This window comes from Amia ocellicauda, chromosome 12 (assembly GCF_036373705.1).
Source record: "Amia ocellicauda isolate fAmiCal2 chromosome 12, fAmiCal2.hap1, whole genome shotgun sequence".
Classification (NCBI taxonomy): domain Eukaryota; kingdom Metazoa; phylum Chordata; class Actinopteri; order Amiiformes; family Amiidae; genus Amia; species Amia ocellicauda.
This window is the reverse complement of record NC_089861.1, coordinates 32,480,871-32,499,126: the sequence shown is the minus strand read 5'-3', so window position 1 is coordinate 32,499,126 and position 18,256 is coordinate 32,480,871. Positions and strand designations below refer to the sequence as shown.

The 18,256-nt window shown below is 46.8% G+C and overlaps 3 protein-coding genes across 4 annotated transcripts; 2 read left to right on the top strand and 1 right to left on the bottom strand.

Annotated features, from left to right (window-relative positions):
• Positions 1-1,050: 1,050 nt before the first annotated feature.
• Positions 1,051-5,167, top strand: LOC136764073 (uncharacterized). Its single transcript, XM_066717899.1, has 2 exons — positions 1,051-1,492; positions 2,464-5,167. Exon 2 carries the CDS (start codon positions 2,696-2,698, stop codon positions 5,165-5,167), a length of 2,472 nt encoding a protein of 823 aa, XP_066573996.1. The 5' UTR covers positions 1,051-1,492; positions 2,464-2,695.
• LOC136764961 (WAS/WASL-interacting protein family member 3) lies at positions 4,451-12,977 on the top strand. Of its 2 annotated transcripts, none has more exons than XM_066719364.1 (2): positions 4,451-7,232; positions 10,157-12,977. In XM_066719364.1, exon 2 carries the CDS (start codon positions 10,263-10,265, stop codon positions 11,247-11,249), a length of 987 nt encoding a protein of 328 aa, XP_066575461.1. In that variant the 5' UTR covers positions 4,451-7,232; positions 10,157-10,262; the 3' UTR covers positions 11,250-12,977. The 2 variants fall into 2 exon arrangements, with proteins under 2 accessions (XP_066575461.1, XP_066575460.1); XM_066719363.1 differs by having other exon boundaries at positions 4,451-7,413.
• A 513-nt stretch (positions 12,978-13,490) lies between these two features.
• LOC136764959 (trypsin-2-like) lies at positions 13,491-16,420 on the bottom strand. The gene is made up of 5 exons (XM_066719362.1): positions 16,340-16,420; positions 14,845-14,998; positions 14,504-14,751; positions 14,007-14,143; positions 13,491-13,771 (listed from the first exon to the last, which is right to left on the bottom strand). Exons 1-5 carry the CDS (start codon positions 16,377-16,379, stop codon positions 13,622-13,624), a joined length of 729 nt encoding a protein of 242 aa, XP_066575459.1. The 5' UTR covers positions 16,380-16,420; the 3' UTR covers positions 13,491-13,621.
• Positions 16,421-18,256: the final 1,836 nt, after the last annotated feature.

The following is an 18,256-nucleotide window of genomic DNA, read 5'->3' as shown; positions in this document are numbered from 1 at the left end:
AAGTAACAATCTGCTTAGATTTTACTTTTTAACTTTCTTCAATACGTTTTTTAATATAATTCTATACTTAACTTAAAACCCCTACTGTTTAAAATAATGAAAAGTCTCTGATTTAGGAAATTATTAGTTCAATTAAGGGATCAATTAAGTAATTGAGAGCTTGTCTGGAACAAAAACTAGCAGGGTAGGGGTTCCCCCAGGACCGGTTTGGGAACCACTGTCTTAATGAATACGATGCCCCTCCATTTGCCTCTAAATGACGTGATCTACATCAGTCTGGCGCTGTGTTATCTGAGCAGTTGAATTGAAGTGCTCTGTAGGTTACATTAATATGAACATGATATTAAACATGTTACTGTGCACGTAGCAGGTGAATCCTGTGTTTTGTTTCAGTGCTGTATGTATGGGCTCAAATGGCGGTGGGATCCAGTGATTGTGCAGCTCTTGACTGCAGGTCTCTGCACACACAGGATGTTTAATGTGTCGCTGAATCGGCGCTGCTGTTGAAACCGAGACTGTCGATACCATCCCACCTGCTCACTGATTGGGTTAGGAAGAACCGTCACTCAAACCTGCTGGACCAATGGAGACCCATGATCCACGCCTCCCTGTAAATCCAGCCCTCACGGCAAAACAGCGCCAAACTCGTAAAATAAAAATAAATAAATCGAAAGCAAAGAAACTAGCGGCGAAAGCAAAAATTGCAGCATCGCAAGCAAAGATAGGGACTGCAGGCGAGTTTTGCTCTCGATTTAACTTTTTTTTTGTTTACAATTCTATACATTTTGCATTGGATTTTTTTATTTTTTATCTCAACAAAGTTATTTTTGTTTGTTTGTTTACAATATGTATTTTTTTTAATGCGATTCTTTGAGCCCATACTTCACTGCACTGCACTGCATTGCATTACAGCGAGAGAAAATCGATGACTCCTAGTACTGTTAGTAGCCCTCCATGCCGCCAGGGGGAGCGGTATCGGCCATGTCTCACCCCAAAGAAGCTGACATACCTCATAGGGAGCCATCTAGGAAGAGCGTTTGCAGGAAAGAGGGGTGAGGAGGGGCTGGGTAAAACGGAATTGTGAATGGGATAGTGGAGGGGGCCGGAGTACATGTGAGACTGCCGGAGTTTTAAACATTTTTTTTTCCGCTGTATTTGGCAGGCTGTGTTTGAGGTTGAAGTTAGGGCGAACTACTAATCCCACTAACCTATCAATCAGAGCTGTCGCAACGGTACGTTATACCCTCTGTTTTTTTTGTAATATTAAGCCAATAATGCATATCTGAAAAACACGAAAAGGAACATAATTCATAGTTAAGATCATGTGTGATCGCTAGTGCAGTTTCCACCGTGGCGATCAAAGCGTGGACGCGTGAGGGGCAATGCGGGGAAGGAGCACGCCTGGGAGCACGCTCAGCTGCTGATTTAAAGTAAAGAAATCAGTAGAAAGACCAGCAACCATCTATGCACTAGGAAGATGATCTGAACTACGGTAAGTTGTGATCAAACCTTTTACAAAGGCACCGGGGCTAGCCGGTTGATGAACCATAATCGCCGCAGACAAGTCTGAAACGGGGCTGGGTGGCAATACAATTACGCTGAAATCAACAATAACACAGTTTTTCCCCAGACGATTAAATAATGTACATTTGTGCGATTATAGGTACCATCGTGGTGTGCTTTCTGCCTGTTCAGTCCGCCTGATTTGATGAGTATTGTTGCTACTTATATTAGCGACGTACAGCCGGTATGAAACTGTCCATTTTGACAAAGGTGTAGAAACCTGGCAATAGGGATATGCACACCTTCATTTATATCAGTTAATCTTCTACCGAGACACTTAAAATCCTCTGCCGTCTCGCCATAGCGGGCATGATTTGACATCGACATTCGGATTGTAGGTATAATGTAAATATCTTACTTCTAACTCAGGCTAGTCCTGATGTTTGTGTGAATGTGGGTATGTGTGTGTTTGAGAGATAATGTTAGTGTATTTATTGCGTTTAAGGAACATACAAGGAAAATGTATTGATTTTTTACAATTCGTTTAATGTATTTACTGTGTAACCCAGATTAGTTTGAGAATTGTTTTGCGTTTTATGCGAAATTATCTAATTTTGTGTGTTCTTGGTGGAAGAGGTAGGTGTTTCTAATAGTACGTTATACTCTAAAAACAATATAGTACAAACAGAAAAGGCCTTGTGTTGATTCGAGAATCGTCTTTGTTGTGGTCTTGTGTGTTCGGCGCGCTTTGGGTGTAAATACGGGCGAGTTCCTATGACGTAACTAAGACTGGCCGCGTGTACTTAGTGCTTTCCAGTAAATCGCTTTATTTACAGTAGTTTCATTGGTTTAATGAGTTCAACAAACTGAAAATCCTCTCTCTCTTCCCTCCCCTACCCTTTTGTCTTCCTTCTTTATTCTTTCTTTACCCCCCTCTCCATTTATGTGCTGTCAGTCTAGGGATTGGAATGGACCAGTTTGACTTTCCAGCTGTGGTCAGCCTGAGGCGGTCAGCAGAGTCAGCTGGGGAGGGCTGGGAGAGCTCTGATCTCCCACCGTGGGGGGATGGAGTTCTATCTACCAGCATCCTGCTGAGACAAGCTGGAGCAGATGATAACTTAAAAACAAGGGGGAAGAAATACCAAACAGAAGAATAAATAAAGACAGGCTGAAAGGGGAAAAAACAGGAGATATGCAGAGTGACACGGGTTGCTTCCGCGCCCCCCTCCGCACCTATGACTTCTACCGGCACAGGATCCCCTCGCAGGCCCTCACAAACTCTGCACCCACCCCTGCCCCTGTCCCTGCTCCTACCCCTGCCCCTGCCCCCACCCCCGCACCAGTCTCGCTGTCCTGCTGGCGCTGCGAAGAACTGTTTCCCAGTCGGCAGTTGCTGGAGGACCACTGCTGCCCCCTGCTGACCTTCATCTGCAACTGTGGCATGAACTTCCCGCGCTATGCGCTGTTAAAGGATCACGAGCTGGAGCACTCAATTACTAATTTCCACACAGAGCGGTTTAAGAGTGCCCGGCAGAGGGGGATGGAGCGGGATTGGTGGGAGCGGGAGCAGGAGCAGGAGCGGCAGCAGCAGCAGAAGGAGCAGCGGGAGCAGGAGTGGCGGAGGGAGAAGGAGGAGCGGGAGAGGCGGCGGGAGCAGGAGAGGGCACGGAGGGAGGCCGAGTGGGAAGAGGAGCGGAGGAGCTGGCGGCAGGGTGTGAACAGGGGAAAAGGGGAAGAGGAGGAGGAGAATGGGGAGAGTGGGCTGGATAGGGAAGTGAGGAAGGTGAGGAAGAGATGCGAGGAGAATGGGGAGAGTGGGATGGAGAACCAGCAGGGGAAGAAGGAAAGGGAGAGGGGGTTGGAGAACAGCGATCGGACGAGCAGCGCTGCGCTCAATATGGATCCAAAGTACGCCTCCCCCGTAGTTGTGCTGGACTTCTCCCTCAACACACTGCTGAGCCTGACTCGGACACACGGCCACAACCGGACATTCTCTCTGACTCCTAGTGGCTCCCTGGCCTTACCACAGGTGCCCCCCTCACAAGCCCTGGCTGTGGCACACCACCCTATCCCCACTCGTACTTGCACTGCCACCAGCACCTCCTCCCTCAAAACTCCCCTCCCCTCAAGACAACGGAAACGCAGACGCAAACGCACATGTGACGTCATCCATGTCCGCGAAACCTGTAAACGCGATCCCAACCGCAAATACCCTAGCTATTCCAAAAATACCTATCGCCGTAAATTTGATATTCGCAGTCATTTTCCCACTCGCACTCACACCCCGACTCCCCCTCCTCGCCTCCCCTGCCCACCGCCCCCAGCCCTGCCCCTGCCCCCATTGAACGGTCGCCTGCGAGCCCGTGACTGTCCATCCCTACAGCAGCAGCGGCGGTCCCCACAATTGCCCCCGCAGGCCCCCCCAAGCAGATGGGTGATCCAGCGTCTGCACATACATCCTGTTGTGCTCCTCCGCTCCCGTAAGCAATCTATGCATACCGATCGACCCATGAAGTGTGGCCGGTGCACCCGCAACTTTTTGTCCCAGGATGACCTGGTGGCCCACCATGCCTCCCACAAGCCCCACATCTACCTTGATGAGTGCCGCAACTGCGGCCGGCTACTAGTGAGGCCACCGCACGGCCCCCCAAGACATGGCTGTCCAGCCAAAGGGTTCCGGGAGTGCCCAGACTGTCCCACGAACTTCAAGTCACGTGTTGACTTGGAGTGGCACCTCAAGTGGAGGTGCCCAGGTCGAGAACGGCTGGGCAGAATTAAACCAGAGCAAGGGAGACGTGGTGAAAGGAAGGAAGGGATGGAGGGGACAGTGATTGGGGAGAGGCAGGAGGAGGGAGGGATGGAGGGGACAGTGATTGGGGAGAGGCAGGAGGAGGGAGGGATGGAGGGGACAGTGATTGGGGAGAGGCAGGAGGAGGGAGAGATGGAGGGGACAGTGATTGGGGAGAGGCAGGAGGAGGGAGGGTTGAAGGGGATTGTGAAGGTGGAGAGGCAGGAGCAGGGAGGGATGGAGAGGGCAGTGAAGATAGAGAGGCAGGAGGAGGGAGGCATGGAGGGCATAGTGAAGGTGGAGAGGCAGGAGGAGGGAGGCATAGAGGGAGCAGTGATGTGGAAGGGAGGGGGACATGATGCAAGGGATGGAGAGGAGGAAGCAAGGGTGAAGAAGGGAGATGGGCGATGGGGATGGAGTGAAGAGGAGGAGTGGGCAGTAGAGGAAAAAAGAGAAGAGGTGGGAGTAGAGTGGGGAGGAAGGAGAGACGGGGCATGGGGAGGCAGTGAAGTAGAAAAAGAAGGAGGGGCCAGGGAGCAGGAGGAAGAGAGGGGAAGAGAAGAGGTTGAAATGGAGACTGAGCATGTCAGAGAAGGCAGATCCAGCTTGGGCAGCCCACCATGTGTGAGTAGGATGAGCCACCAGCGAGGAGGACAGGGGGAGAGTGCGGCTGGAGGCAAGTTGGTGCCCCCCCATCACCCCTCTGCTGGGGAAGATGGTTGTGGTGCCCAGGAGCCTCGCAAACTGAGGACCTATAAGAGGGGTTGCATCGCTAGAGCCAAAGCTGCTGAGGAGTGCCAGAGGGAGGAGCAGAGGGTAGGGGTGAGTGGGGAGGCCAGATGGTTGGAGGTAGAGAGGGAGAGAGAATGTTGGTAGAGCAATAATGTCTGGGGGAGGCAAGAGGGGGTGGAGGGGAGAGACTAAGCGTGGGAGGTGAAGAGAAAGGAGACTAGGGAGGGGGAGACAGAATGCCACAGAGGCTGCCAGATATCCCCAAAGCTGGAGCTTAAATAGGAGCAGTGTGAGAGTGTGTGGGAGTGAGGGACTGAGCGAAAGCAAGGGGGTGGAGCAGGAGATGCACACTGGACACTGACATGTACACACAGTCAGTCACACTGACACACACACACACACACACACACAACACCAGTGAACTTGATGGCAAAGATGGATTAAGAAGGATTGTAAAAGATGTTTCTCATTTTGACTAAACTGTTTTTTGGAGGTCATAGTGTCATCTAGTCTGTAAAGTGGTGCAACTGTACATTTTTCCAGGCAGAGAGTTGGGGGTGGGGGTAACAGAAGTTCCCCACTATGAACTGCACCGATTTCAGCAACCACTGGAGTGAGTGGGTGGATTCTCTGACAGAGGTGGAAGATAGCTGGGTGTGAGATTATCCCAATGGGGGCCAAGGAGGGCATGGAGAGGGGCAGATTCTCACTTGGGGTCGAGAGAATTTTTCCAACTGGACCTTAATTTCTTATTGGAGAAGAACTGTTTTGATCAACGGTGGCGGACACCCCCCCCAACCCCCCCTCAAAGCTACAAAACAGAAGGAGATGCACTGTATCAACACAGAAGGAGGAGGCAATTTATGGCCTACACCGACACTCCTTTGTCTGCACCAGCTGCAGTGTTTTCAAAACTATATATATATATATATATATATATATAATTTTTTTTTTTTTTTATACTTGGCTTCTGTCACTGGACTGCTCCGTTACACAAGGTAGCAGCTGCCCAGGGAGGCAGAGCCACGAGAGGACAGGACCTGGGGATGGAGTGTTTCTGCTGGGCCGGGCCTCTGAAATTAAAGTTTGGGTGTTTTAAACTCAGAATGTGAGTGTGGAGAAATTAAATGTAGTATCTGTATGATTTATTCCTGTGTCCCTTTTATAAATGTATTCATTTATATATAGCCTATCGTTGTGGTGAGAGAGGCATTACAATATTGAGTGCTGAGTTACTAACTGCAACATCATTACAGTGAAGCAAGTATTACTGGTCATTTCAGTGGAAGTTCTCCTTCCCTCTGCTTGTCTGTCTGTCTCTCTCTCCACTTAAAAAATCTACAATTACATTTGGCATTTGGAGTGTGTGTGCCTACTGCATTTATTTGTAGGTGTATTGCTATCCTTCTGTGTGTACTATCTCTCTCCAGAAACAGGGCTGGAGACCATGCTGGACTGGGAGATACATTTATAGTTGGGTTTTTATTGTCATTTAGTAATTGATGCTCCCTTTATTTGATAGCTTTTCAGTTTCAGTTTTTGTTTTTTTATTTGAGAGTGGGACTGGTTTGGAGTCTAGTCACCTACCATGTGGTCAATAAATGTCCTGAGATTCCTTTAATTGCACCTTTATTTCTATTTTTATTTCAGCTGGTTAATTTTTGCCATGAAATATCCTCTGTATACATTTGGGGTTCTGACAAAATGCCTGATTTGACCATTCATTATTTAGGAATTGCTTTGAGTTTTAATACCTCTGCAAGTTCCCATCCTCCCTCCATAAGTTTAAATTGGACTCTGCTGACCACTCTGCTCTCATCGCATCAGTAACAACGAGGACATTGTCTTGTATATGCAAGTCCTGACTTCAGCCTTTCGACAATAATCAAATCGTAAAATGATTGAAGCTTTGAAATAGTTATCTTAGCTAAATTAAATTAATCCTTTAGCTGTATGTTTCGGTTTGTTATAGATCGGGTTTTATTCTCACCTAAGATGGCGCACTGAAATCACACTCGGCTACACAGTAACAAATAACTGACAGTAACCCGGTCAAATACGCAGTGTGTGTCTAGTAGAGTGCATGTCTGTGTTTATCTGCCCCAAACACTGTTGTCCCGCTTCCGGTCAACCCCGGAAGTGGTTGCAAATTCAAACAAAAACAAAGCCTGTGAAATTGTGAACGGCGAGGGACCCCGATAGGCCGCAGGTGATGCCCGCCCGTCTGCATTGTGTGGCTTTGGGGTGTTAAATCACGACTGCGATTTCAACGACATCTCGCCTGATGTTGCGTTTCTGACAATTATATCAATACAAAACGGAAAATAAAAACCTCCACGCTAGAGCAACGAGCAGCGCGTTTTCCTGCGGGGCCGAGCGCACCACGCACGGTAAGCAACGCAGAGAAGAGCCGCGGCGGGTCCGTCCTGTTTGTCCGCGACTTTTGTCACAATATTTTCAGTAAAACAAAATAATCGGCCCATAATTATACAATACTTTATTTGTATAGGTTGCGGTAAACGCCACACTAATTGTACCTATCCATTAGTACTGTTATTAATATTATAATTAAAGCGACTGTATTTTAGGATGTAATTAACTAATTATAAATACCGTTTATATTTACAACTTAGTCTCGTAAGTTTTACTCTGCGGGTTAATTCAAATTGTAATAATGCATTAGTTACTTTTGCACAACACGTTTTAATTTCTAATCGTGATTATCATGATTAGCCTATTATTAGTAGTAGTACAATTAAAATACATAAATAATAATATTACACTAATAGGTTTACAATGATAATAATTAGGCCTCTATCAAAATATTGTTTTTATGTGAAGTATCTCTGTAGCTATACATCTGTGTGTATATTTTTTATTTTGACCCAGTGATACTGCCTAGTTGCTGGTTTTGTATTTTTTAAATCAACCTTTAAAGTAACCCCCATTTTCAGGTGTGTTTTTGCATAGTTGTTTTGGGATGAAATCTGGTTGAATTTACGAAACGGGGATCGTTTCAAACTTTACTTTAAAATAATGAAAGTTTTGACACAAAATTGTAATTAACACTGCTGGATTAATGATTTATTATTATTATTATTATTATTATTATTATTAATAATAATAATAAGTAATCTATATAGCTACAGTTTCCTAACATAAAGCGAATTGATTTTTGTCTATCATTTCGAAAATCAAGACCTGACTGAAGACTAATTAAATCTTTTCAATGCGAAGTTACCTTTGTCTGGCAGTGCTTTCAGGGGAGCTTCACTGCTGAAGTTGAGGGAGTGCCAACGTTTAGCTGCTGTCAGTGCTTCTAACCCGAGAAGGTGATCTAGATGTTATATACAAAATATTTTGTTTAAAAATCAGGTGTTCATGATCTTACATTGACAGCATTGCGTCTCCTGTCACTACAGGCGCGCTTTAATTAGAGGGACGTTTGGGCATGTTATTGTAGAAATAATGACATTCAACAGGCGTTTCATTTTAGGATGTATATCAAACATGTTGTCGAATCCTAAAAATATGGATGCAGTATTTATATGATATATAATTATTAATACTACCGCAGGTGTTAGGGTGCTACTGCCATTCTGCATTTTAAGTATCATGAAATAGACAACTTTTTTCATTTTTTTAATCATTATTATTTGTAGTTGTACGTTTCATGTTCGTTTTTTTAAATGTTGGGTGGCACTAAATTCTGCGATAGTAACAATTTCATAAAAATGAATCTAATAATAATGTAATTATTCTTGTTCTTGCCAGATTGACGAGCTCTTGTTAAACGTGTTTTGTCAAAGCTCTGTTAATTAACCCTCATGGTGCTGACGTCATGGCAACGCACTACACATCCAGACTACATCTGTCCCACACAGAGGACAGCGCCTGCTACAGCACACTGAATTACTTCATTGTACTTCAAATATAATCATCATATTAAAAATGTTTATCAAAGGAAACCAAACCCGTTGCAGTCTTTTCTGTAATCAATAGTTCTTGGATAAATATAGAAATTTGTATTGGCAACAAAACTCACATTATACAGACGACATTTTCATTCTCAAATCAGCCATGGTTATAAACACTACAAAATCACTCCCAAGAGTCCCAGCATGCACTGTCTATAATGCTAAACTCCACAGTTGTTCTCAAACAGCTGCTCAGAAGATCTCGGCAGTGTCCACAGCAGTGCCTCGCCCCTGATAGACATGGCTCCAAACAGAGCTCAATAAAAGTGCCAGCAGCCCCGCGCTGTGTGCTGCACTTTTCACTGTGTCACACTGCACTGCAATGGGATGTTTATTCCCCAGTGAGAGAATTAAAACATCCAAATTTAAAGCATTGAAATTTTGTGTCATTTCGGCTCCAAATTGGGTGTCAAATCAGGAGCAGCTGAATGAAAGAAATGTCTTTGTTTGTAGTGTCATCCCCCTCTTCCAAATCTCTGTCATCACTCTGTATCACTGCAGCTCGCCCAATGAAAAGTTTTATCTGCCTCGGGAGCCATGGATCCTTCCACTTGTCCAGCACTCCTCATCTGCATCCAACATTTCTCACATGTCCGTAAAACATCTGGGCCTTGTAAAACCTTTTTTATTAATGCACAGTGATGCCAAACCTCTCTGCTATTGGTCAAGATGATTTGTGACAATCTCAAATTGTTCAATAATAGTAAAAACTTCAGAGCAAATGTGAGAATCTATGGCCGCCCATCAGCAATCTAGTCCTCACGCAGCTTGCCTCTTTGGGCCGTATCAGACCAGTATTCCTCTAAAGGTTAAAGCAAAGTTTGTGTTGTCTTCTCCTTATTTGACTAGTATTAGCATGTTAAATATTCGGTCTCTGGTGCCGTGTCCCCTGTGGGTCAGCGCAGCGGTGGCAAGAACATTCTCCTCAGCCCATAGAGCTCTAGCTCGGGATCGGCCAGCAGGGAAGTCATGTCCTCCCACTGACCCTCCCCATTTGTCCCCATTTTTTTGTTAATATTATCAAGACAATCAATTCCTGCTGTTTTTCTTTCTCTCTCTCTCTCCCTCCCTCTCTGTTCCTTATTCTCCCTCTACTTTCCCCTCTCCCCCCTCCCCCTCTCTCTTCCTCTATGTCTCCCTCTCTAATATTTCACAGCTTGCAGATCCTTTCTTTGTGCGTAAAGAGAGAGGAAAGGAGACGAGAGGTTGCCCGGGCGAGTGCACAGAGGGACACGCACGGGGGGGTGGGGGGGTGGGGAGACATGTCTGAGGCTGCGAGACGAGGCGAGGAGGGGCAGGAGTCGGCGCTCCTGCCCAATGGGGACCCCAAGCCGTTGAAGAGGGGACGGGGACGGCCGCTGGGCTCCACCTCCAGTAAGAAGAAGCTGCAGCCGCCCAAGTCGCCGGGCAAGCGTGGCCGTCCACGGCTGTCAGCGGAGGAACTGGAGCAGCGCAGGCAGGCACAGGCGGAGATGGGCCCCCGCAAGCGAGGCCGGCCTTTCAAGACGGCACCCAGGAAGGTCGGGCGGCCGCGCAAGAACCCCCTGCCTCCTGGGGATGAGGGAGAGGGAGAGGGGGAGGGGCGGCGCCAGAAGAAGGACAGTGGGCGCCCCCGAGTGTGGAAGCCACTGGGCCGGCCGCGCGTCTACCCCCGTGCCGAACCTCCCGTTGCTGCCACCACTCCCCCGCCCAGCTCCCCCCGGGGCCGTGGGCGTCCCCGCAAAGAGTTCGCCAAGAAGAAGGGCTTTGCCCGCAAGTATGCCCTGCCTTCGCCTCCCCCCACCACCCCTTCCCCACCCCACTCCCCCGACCGCCTCCCCCGCAAACGTGGCCGTCCCCTGGGATCCACAGCAGAGACCAAACCCCCTGTCTCCCACCGCTCGGTCGGGCCACCTGCCAAAAAAACGCGCAAATCTACCCAAGTGAGGAGTGAGGAGGAGGAGGAAGAGGAACTGCCCCCCCCTACTCCTCCTCCTCCTCCTCCTCCTCCTCCCCCCCCTCCTCCGGTTGTAAGTCATCGCAAAGGTCCGCGCTCCCACAGCAAGGTCACTGCCTCCCTCCCTTCCCGGGCCGCCGAGGAGGGCATCTTGAGCACCACCCCCGCCCCTTCCCCAGGCAGGCGACCTGGCCACGACAAGCAGACCCCCAGGTCACGGAAGGAGAGGGCGGGGGGGCGCAGCCACAGCAAAACCCCCGAGCGTCCCTCCCGTGGTCGGCAGCCCCAGAAGAGCATCAGCAGCATCCTGTAGAGACTGTCCCCCTCTCCCCTGTCCTTCTCCACTCCATCCAGCCCATTCCATTTCAGTCTCCGCTCCTCCCTCCCTGTTGACCTTTGACCTATCTTCAGTATGTGGCTTGACGCTCCAAAGTCTTGAGAGGCAGGCCGGTCACTGCAGCTGATCAGCCCAGAGCCGGAGCGACGCCAGGCAGCCTGGTGGGGTGCTGCCAGGCTTGTAAACGAGAAGTCAGGAGGGGGGGTGTGGGGTTTTTCTCTCGTGTGTTTCCTTTCTCCTCAGTTTGGGGATATAAATTCTGTTTTTGTTTTGTTTTTTTCTTTCTCTGGTTTTTGTTTCCTCCTCTCTGCCCTGCTATGTTTTCAGTGAACGTGTGTGTGAGTGTCTGTGTGTCTGTCTTGTATCAGGAGCGTTTAAACCGTCCAAAACAAGAGAAGCAAGCTGTATCATTCAGTACAGCAGGGTTTCCAGCCCGGGGTCTGGTTGCTTAAACATAAACTAAAAGTATTTGTCTTAGTATAATTATATACTATGCGTCTAACTAATGATAGACACTCAGTTAAAACTCTTGCATAAATTTATTTCCTTAGACTGGTCTTACAAGTCAATCACGCAACGCATTCTGGGAATTTTAAGACAAAAAAATGCTTCTCTAAAATAGCGACAATCCCAGTTCACAGTAACTGAAAATCTAATATAGATATTGAAAAATACATACTTGGGGGGAAATTTTCGGAAACTTCCACAAACGCAAGGTGTGAGATAAAACGACAAAGTTAACAAAGTCAACCTGCTTTGTGAGTGGTCTGTAAAAGATGTTCAGAAACAATGGAAGAATATGCTAAAACAGATATTTAAGGGGAAACATCCAGATACTGGAAGCGGACCGGCCTCAAAATTACATGGACCACAGAATTGGTTATTGAAATATTTGTGGAGGAGTCTGCATGTTGTGGATTTTGCTGGTGGGCAGGAGAGTGGGGTGTGTGTGAGCCATTGTGAGGAGTCCGTATCAGTGACAGAGTTGCAGTAGACAAGCAGTTTCTATGGATAGATAGACTTAAATTGTAAGATAGTCAGTTACATTAAGATTTAAGGCTAACTTGCATTAGACTAGTCAAATGGTTTAGACAAGTCTAATCTAATTTTATGGATCTGGTTCTGGGGGGACCCCCTGTCTACCAAGATGTCCAGCTCTTTGCCAGGTATTTAATAACCACAGTAAGTTCAGTTGTTGCCTGGGCAAGTCCACCACACTCTGACTGACCTATATGAGCACAGACATCAGTACTGACCTCTCCAGCCACTGCCCTTAACATGTAGACCAACACACATTTAATTGTGATTTGTTTTATATATTTTACTTAATGATCCTGTATTTATTATTTTGTGTCTTGTCCACACTTTGACATTTTTTGTTCCTAACAGCTGTGAATAAAGCAGACCGTTTGTTTTAATTGTACTATAAATGAACAAAAAATACATACTGCACCAACAAATGCTACCCCTCAAACCCACCCATCCTTGCCATGTGACCCCCTCCCCCTTGCCATACAGTAACTAGTTAGATTCCATTTTAAATTTTAAGATGTCTTTTAAGAAATTGCTTTTTATCCTTTAATTTTTGCTCAAGTGCGTCCATACTATGTTTTCTGTAACAGAAGTTTGACTTTTTCTTTTTATCCTTTTTTAAAACAATTTTTCTTTCTCCTCTTATTAAAGATGTCTGTATTTTTTTAAAAACAAACCACCAAACAAACAAAAAAATATATTAAAAACAAAAGAATGGAAAATAAAAACGTTAATTTGTTTTCTGCTGCATTTTGTTCTACAGTCAATAAAGTTCTGTCTTGCTGTAAATGCTGTACTTCTCAGACTGATTTTCTGCTGCTGGTCCAGCCCACTTGTTCTGTTTTTATTGTGGTTTCAATCCTAGTCACTTTAGTCTATACCAGTTCTGGCTGACTGAGCAGCCATGTTCTTGCACAGAGCCCCTGTGTGCAATTGGGTCAACAATTCCTGTGATTAATGAGGAAGAGAGAGAGAGGCAAAGGGGGTTTAATAAAATAACACTGCACTAGGGGGGGGAGTTACTAAAGTGTAACACTGCACTGAGAGGGAGAAGAGGAGAGGAAAGGTTGGCAGGCAGAGAGAGAAGTGACTAAAACCAAGTATGTGGGAAATGTGTAGGGTGAGGCTACAAGATGCATGATAATAATAATCATCACAATGATCAAATAAAACTCGACACAGAACTGAGTGGAATATTGATTTAGATTTTATTCTTGTTTTAAAATCTGAAGTTATCCAGGTGACCCAGGCGCTGCCACTGGGCTTAGGGTGGAGACTCTGGCGCCACTGGACCACAGTTGTCGTTTTGTTGGCCCTCAGTTGCTGGCCATTGTGTCTCTGATCCAATCGGTGAACATGCAGACCTTGGCGTAGACACCGGGGTTACCTGGCTCGGCACAGCCATACCCCCAGGACACCACACCCTGCAGCTGCCCCCCACACACCACTGGGCCACCAGAGTCACCCTGAGAGACAGAGATGGAGAGAGAGAGACATAAACAGAGAGAGAGAGGAGTTAATACACTATAACACTCCTCTGAGAGAGAGAGAGCGAGAGAGAGAATTAATACACTGTAACACTGCACTGAGAGACAGTGAGACAGTACAGATAGACTATAGACTGTTACCAGTATTAGTCACTAGCAGTGTAAATGGTCTACAGACATGTAATGCAGACAGGGGACAGAGAGGGTGCAGTACCTGGCAGGAGTCCTTGCCTCCCTCCAGATACCCAGCGCAGAACATGGCCGAGGTGATCATGCCAGGGTAGGCGTTCTGACAGTCAGCATTGGACAGGATGGGGATCTCCAGACACTGGAGACGATCACCGCTGACACCTGGGGGATAGAGAGAGGGGGAGGGGGAGAGGTCGAGGGTAGAGGAGGGAGAGACAGAGAGAGATGGGGAGGGGAGAAAGATGGTTGGGAAGAGCATTAAAAGTCCTGAACAAACCTGCTTGTTTAAGAACATCAGAAATTGACACAGGTAATTGAGCTATCTAGACCAATTAACCAATCAAGAAGAGTGATGAATCATTAACCAATTGGCCCGACCATATGGAACTGTCCCAGAACCCCTCCACCCCCCTACCCCACTGTCAATGGTGCTCAGAGATTTGCCCCTGCACACCACTCATTAACCAGTCAACCACCTAAATTATCCAAACAGTGGGCCCAATTAACCAATCAGCCACTTACTGCTCATGGTGTTGCCCCAGCCAGAGACTCTGCACTGGGTTCCCGCGCTGGCGCAGCCACTGGGCAGGGCGACGGGCTGTACGTTGCTGTTGAGCTGGGCGGGGCTGGACAGCTTGATGAGCATGACGTCATTGTCGATGGTGTAGGCGTTGTAGCGCGGGTGGCGAATCACAATGCTGGATGAGATGAACTGTTCTGTGCCCTCGTTCTGGCGGATGTGGTGCTCGCCCAGGCGCACCTCAATACGACTGATGGGGGAGAGGGAGGGTCAGACACACTCACACACACACACTTATACTCATAATCACGCACACACACAAACTCACACACTCAGTACTCACGATTTGTAGCAATGAGCAGCGGACAGGACCCACTGCTGGTTGATCAGGGAGCCGCCGCAGAAGTGATACCCGGCATTCAGAGACACCTGCCAGGGCTGAGAGTGAGGCTGGCACTCATACCCCCCCACTATCTTATCATCCTCCTCCACAGCCACTGGGCACAGAGAGAGAAAGAGAGGGAGAGGGTTCATACAGAGTGAGACAGAGTATAGTGCACTGAATTGTATATTTTTAAATATACAGTCACCTAAAGGATTATTAGGAACACCATACTAATACTGTGTTTGACCCCCTTTCGCCTTCAGAACTGCCTTAATTCTACGTGGCATTGATTCAACAAGGTGCTGAAAGCATTCTTTAGAAATGTTGGCCCATATTGATAGGATAGCATCTTGCAGTTGATGGAGATTTGTGGGATGCACATCCAGGGCACGAAGCTCCCGTTCCACCACATCCCAAAGATGCTCTATTGGGTTGAGATCTGGTGACTGTGGGGGCCAGTTTAGTACAGTGAACTCATTGTCATGTTCAAGAAACCAATTTGAAATGATTCGACCTTTGTGACATGGTGCATTATCCTGCTGGAAGTAGCCATCAGAGGATGGGTACATGGTGGTCATAAAGGGATGGACATGGTCAGAAACAATGCTCAGGTAGGCCGTGGCATTTAAACGATGCCCAATTGGCACTAAGGGGCCTAAAGTGTGCCAAGAAAACATCCCCCACACCATTACACCACCACCACCAGCCTGCACAGTGGTAACAAGGCATGATGGATCCATGTTCTCATTCTGTTTACGCCAAATTCTGACTCTACCATCTGAATGTCTCAACAGAAATCGAGACTCATCAGACCAGGCAACATTTTTCCAGTCTTCAACTGTCCAATTTTGGTGAGCTTGTGCAAATTGTAGCCTCTTTTTCCTATTTGTAGTGGAGATGAGTGGTACCCGGTGGGGTCTTCTGCTGTTGTAGCCCATCCGCCTCAAGGTTTATGTGTTGTGGCTTCACAAATGCTTTGCTGCATACCTCGGTTGTAATGAGTGGTTATTTCAGTCAAAGTTGCTCTTCTATCAGCTTGAATCAGTCGGCCCATTCTCCTCTGACCTCTAGCATCAACAAGGCATTTTCGCCCACAGGACTGCCGCATACTGGATGTTTTTCCCTTTTCACACCATTCTTTGTAAACCCTAGAAATGGTTGTGCGTGAAAATCCCAGTAACTGAGCAGATTGTGAAATACTCAGACCGGCCCGTCTGGCACCAACAACCAACAAAATTGCTTAAATCACCTTTCTTTCCCATTCAGACATTCAGTTTGGAGTTCAGGAGATTGCATAAGGTTAGATAATTGCATTAATGAGAAATTGAACAGGTGTTCCTAATAATCCTTTAGGTGAGTGTATATATATATATATTTATATTACTATTACTGCTACAACTTCTGCTACTACCTCTATAACAGCTACCTCTACTGCTCCCTCTCAGAGACTCACCAGCAATGCCCACGAACAGCAGGAAGATCAGAGACTTCATTCTTGCTTGTAGAGTCAGCTCCAGGATGACAGTGCTGTGCTGCACTGGGGAATTTATACACTGACTCCTACACCCCCCCTCCAGACCCCATCTCCTCCTCCCACCCCACTGCCACTCCCCCTCCAGTGCACACCTAGCCCTGTCTGCACTCTGGACACCTGAACTTCCCAGCACCGCGTCCTCAGCACTGATAAGAGTTTGGAAATATTAAAAATAGCCCAACTGTGGGAAGGAGCACCTGACACTAGGGAGATGACCCTGTGTGTGTATGTGTGAGTGTGTGTTGAGTTTGTATGTGTGTGTGTGTGTGAGTTTGTGTTCGTGTGTGTGTGTGTGTGTTTGAGTGCGTGTGTGTGACTGTGTATGTGTGTGTGTTTGCCCAGCTGGAATAGACATATGTTTATAATGGTATCATGACATGACAGTGAAAGAAAGAACATAGAAACCACATGGTGATAATATATTTAATTTGCCAAAATTGGCCTCTTCTTAAATACACTTGCTTAAATGTACATTGCTGTACATTTGCCTGTTCATGATTATATTCTTTACTGTCGATCACTGTGTGACGTTGTTCTGGTGAGGAAGCAGCATTTAACAGCCTTGTTCCCTGTAAAGCCTATAGTTTTCCATATATATACAGCTGGTGGGCAGTGTCGGGATATTTGCCAGTTTGGTCAGTTTGTAAAACGTTGTAATCAGATCTAGCACTGAAAGTTTGGAAGCCACTGTTGGAATTGTTCAGACTTGCATACTGGTTTATGATGTTATTCATTTATTAATTCATTTGTTAATTCATTAATTCATTCATTACAGTTTTTTTCCAATCATTTACACACTGAAACTGGTTCTATGATCACAATATCCCAAAACATTAGTACCAAAAGAAACTCAACACTATTAACACTCTGTCCTCAAGGTGCAAATGCTATTAAACTTAATTGTTCAACGAGCAATCAGAACTTTGGCATAAATGAAAGGGCCACAGGTGACCTTCCCTGTGTTTTGCAACATCGCTCTCTGTGCAGCTGTCAGCCACCATGGTGTCCTCACCACCATGCCATCCTTGGACCATATAACACAGGCCTACATGCCCAACAGGTTCCAAGTGCAGTGACAGCTCAGAGGGTAATGGGAGGGCAGTTGAGCCCCAGAACACCATGCTGCCCTCCCCCCTTGAGAACACGGAGGTAGTTATAGTAGGAGACTTAATTCTTAGAGGTGTAGATCACACAGTGTGTTCTAGTGATAAAGAGACCCGCATGGTATCTTGCCTGCCTGGTGCTCAGGTTGCAGATCCACCTAAACTAGTAGACGGACTACTGGCCAAAACCAGGGGGTATCCACTGGTCATGGTCCACATTGGAACCTATGATATAGGAAAGGGTAGGGCAGATGTTCTGCAAGACATATTTAAAGAGTTAGGTAAGAACCTAAAGAACAGAACCTCCACGTTAGTTTTCTCCGAAATACTACCGGTACCATGTGTCAGGCCAGGTAGAAATTTCAACATGTGGTGTAGGGAAGAGGGCTTTAGGTTTATGGTGCATTGGTCTTTCTTCTGGGATAGATGGGACCTGTACAAACCGGACGGTCTACACCTAAACAGAAGGGGGGCTAATGCATTGGGAGAGCGTATGTGCAGAGTAATTGAGAATCTTTTAAACTAGGGATGAGGGGGGCAGGGATCTCTGACAATGGGAGATGTCCCACTAAGTAAAGAAAACATAGGGAAACTGCTAGTAGGAACGTCCTAAAATGTTTGTACCTCAATGCCAGGTGTATAAGGAACAAGATGTTAGACCTAGAAGCCACAGTGCTGGTGTGTGACTATGAGTGACAGAACCATGGCTTACAGAAAATGATGGGGATGAATA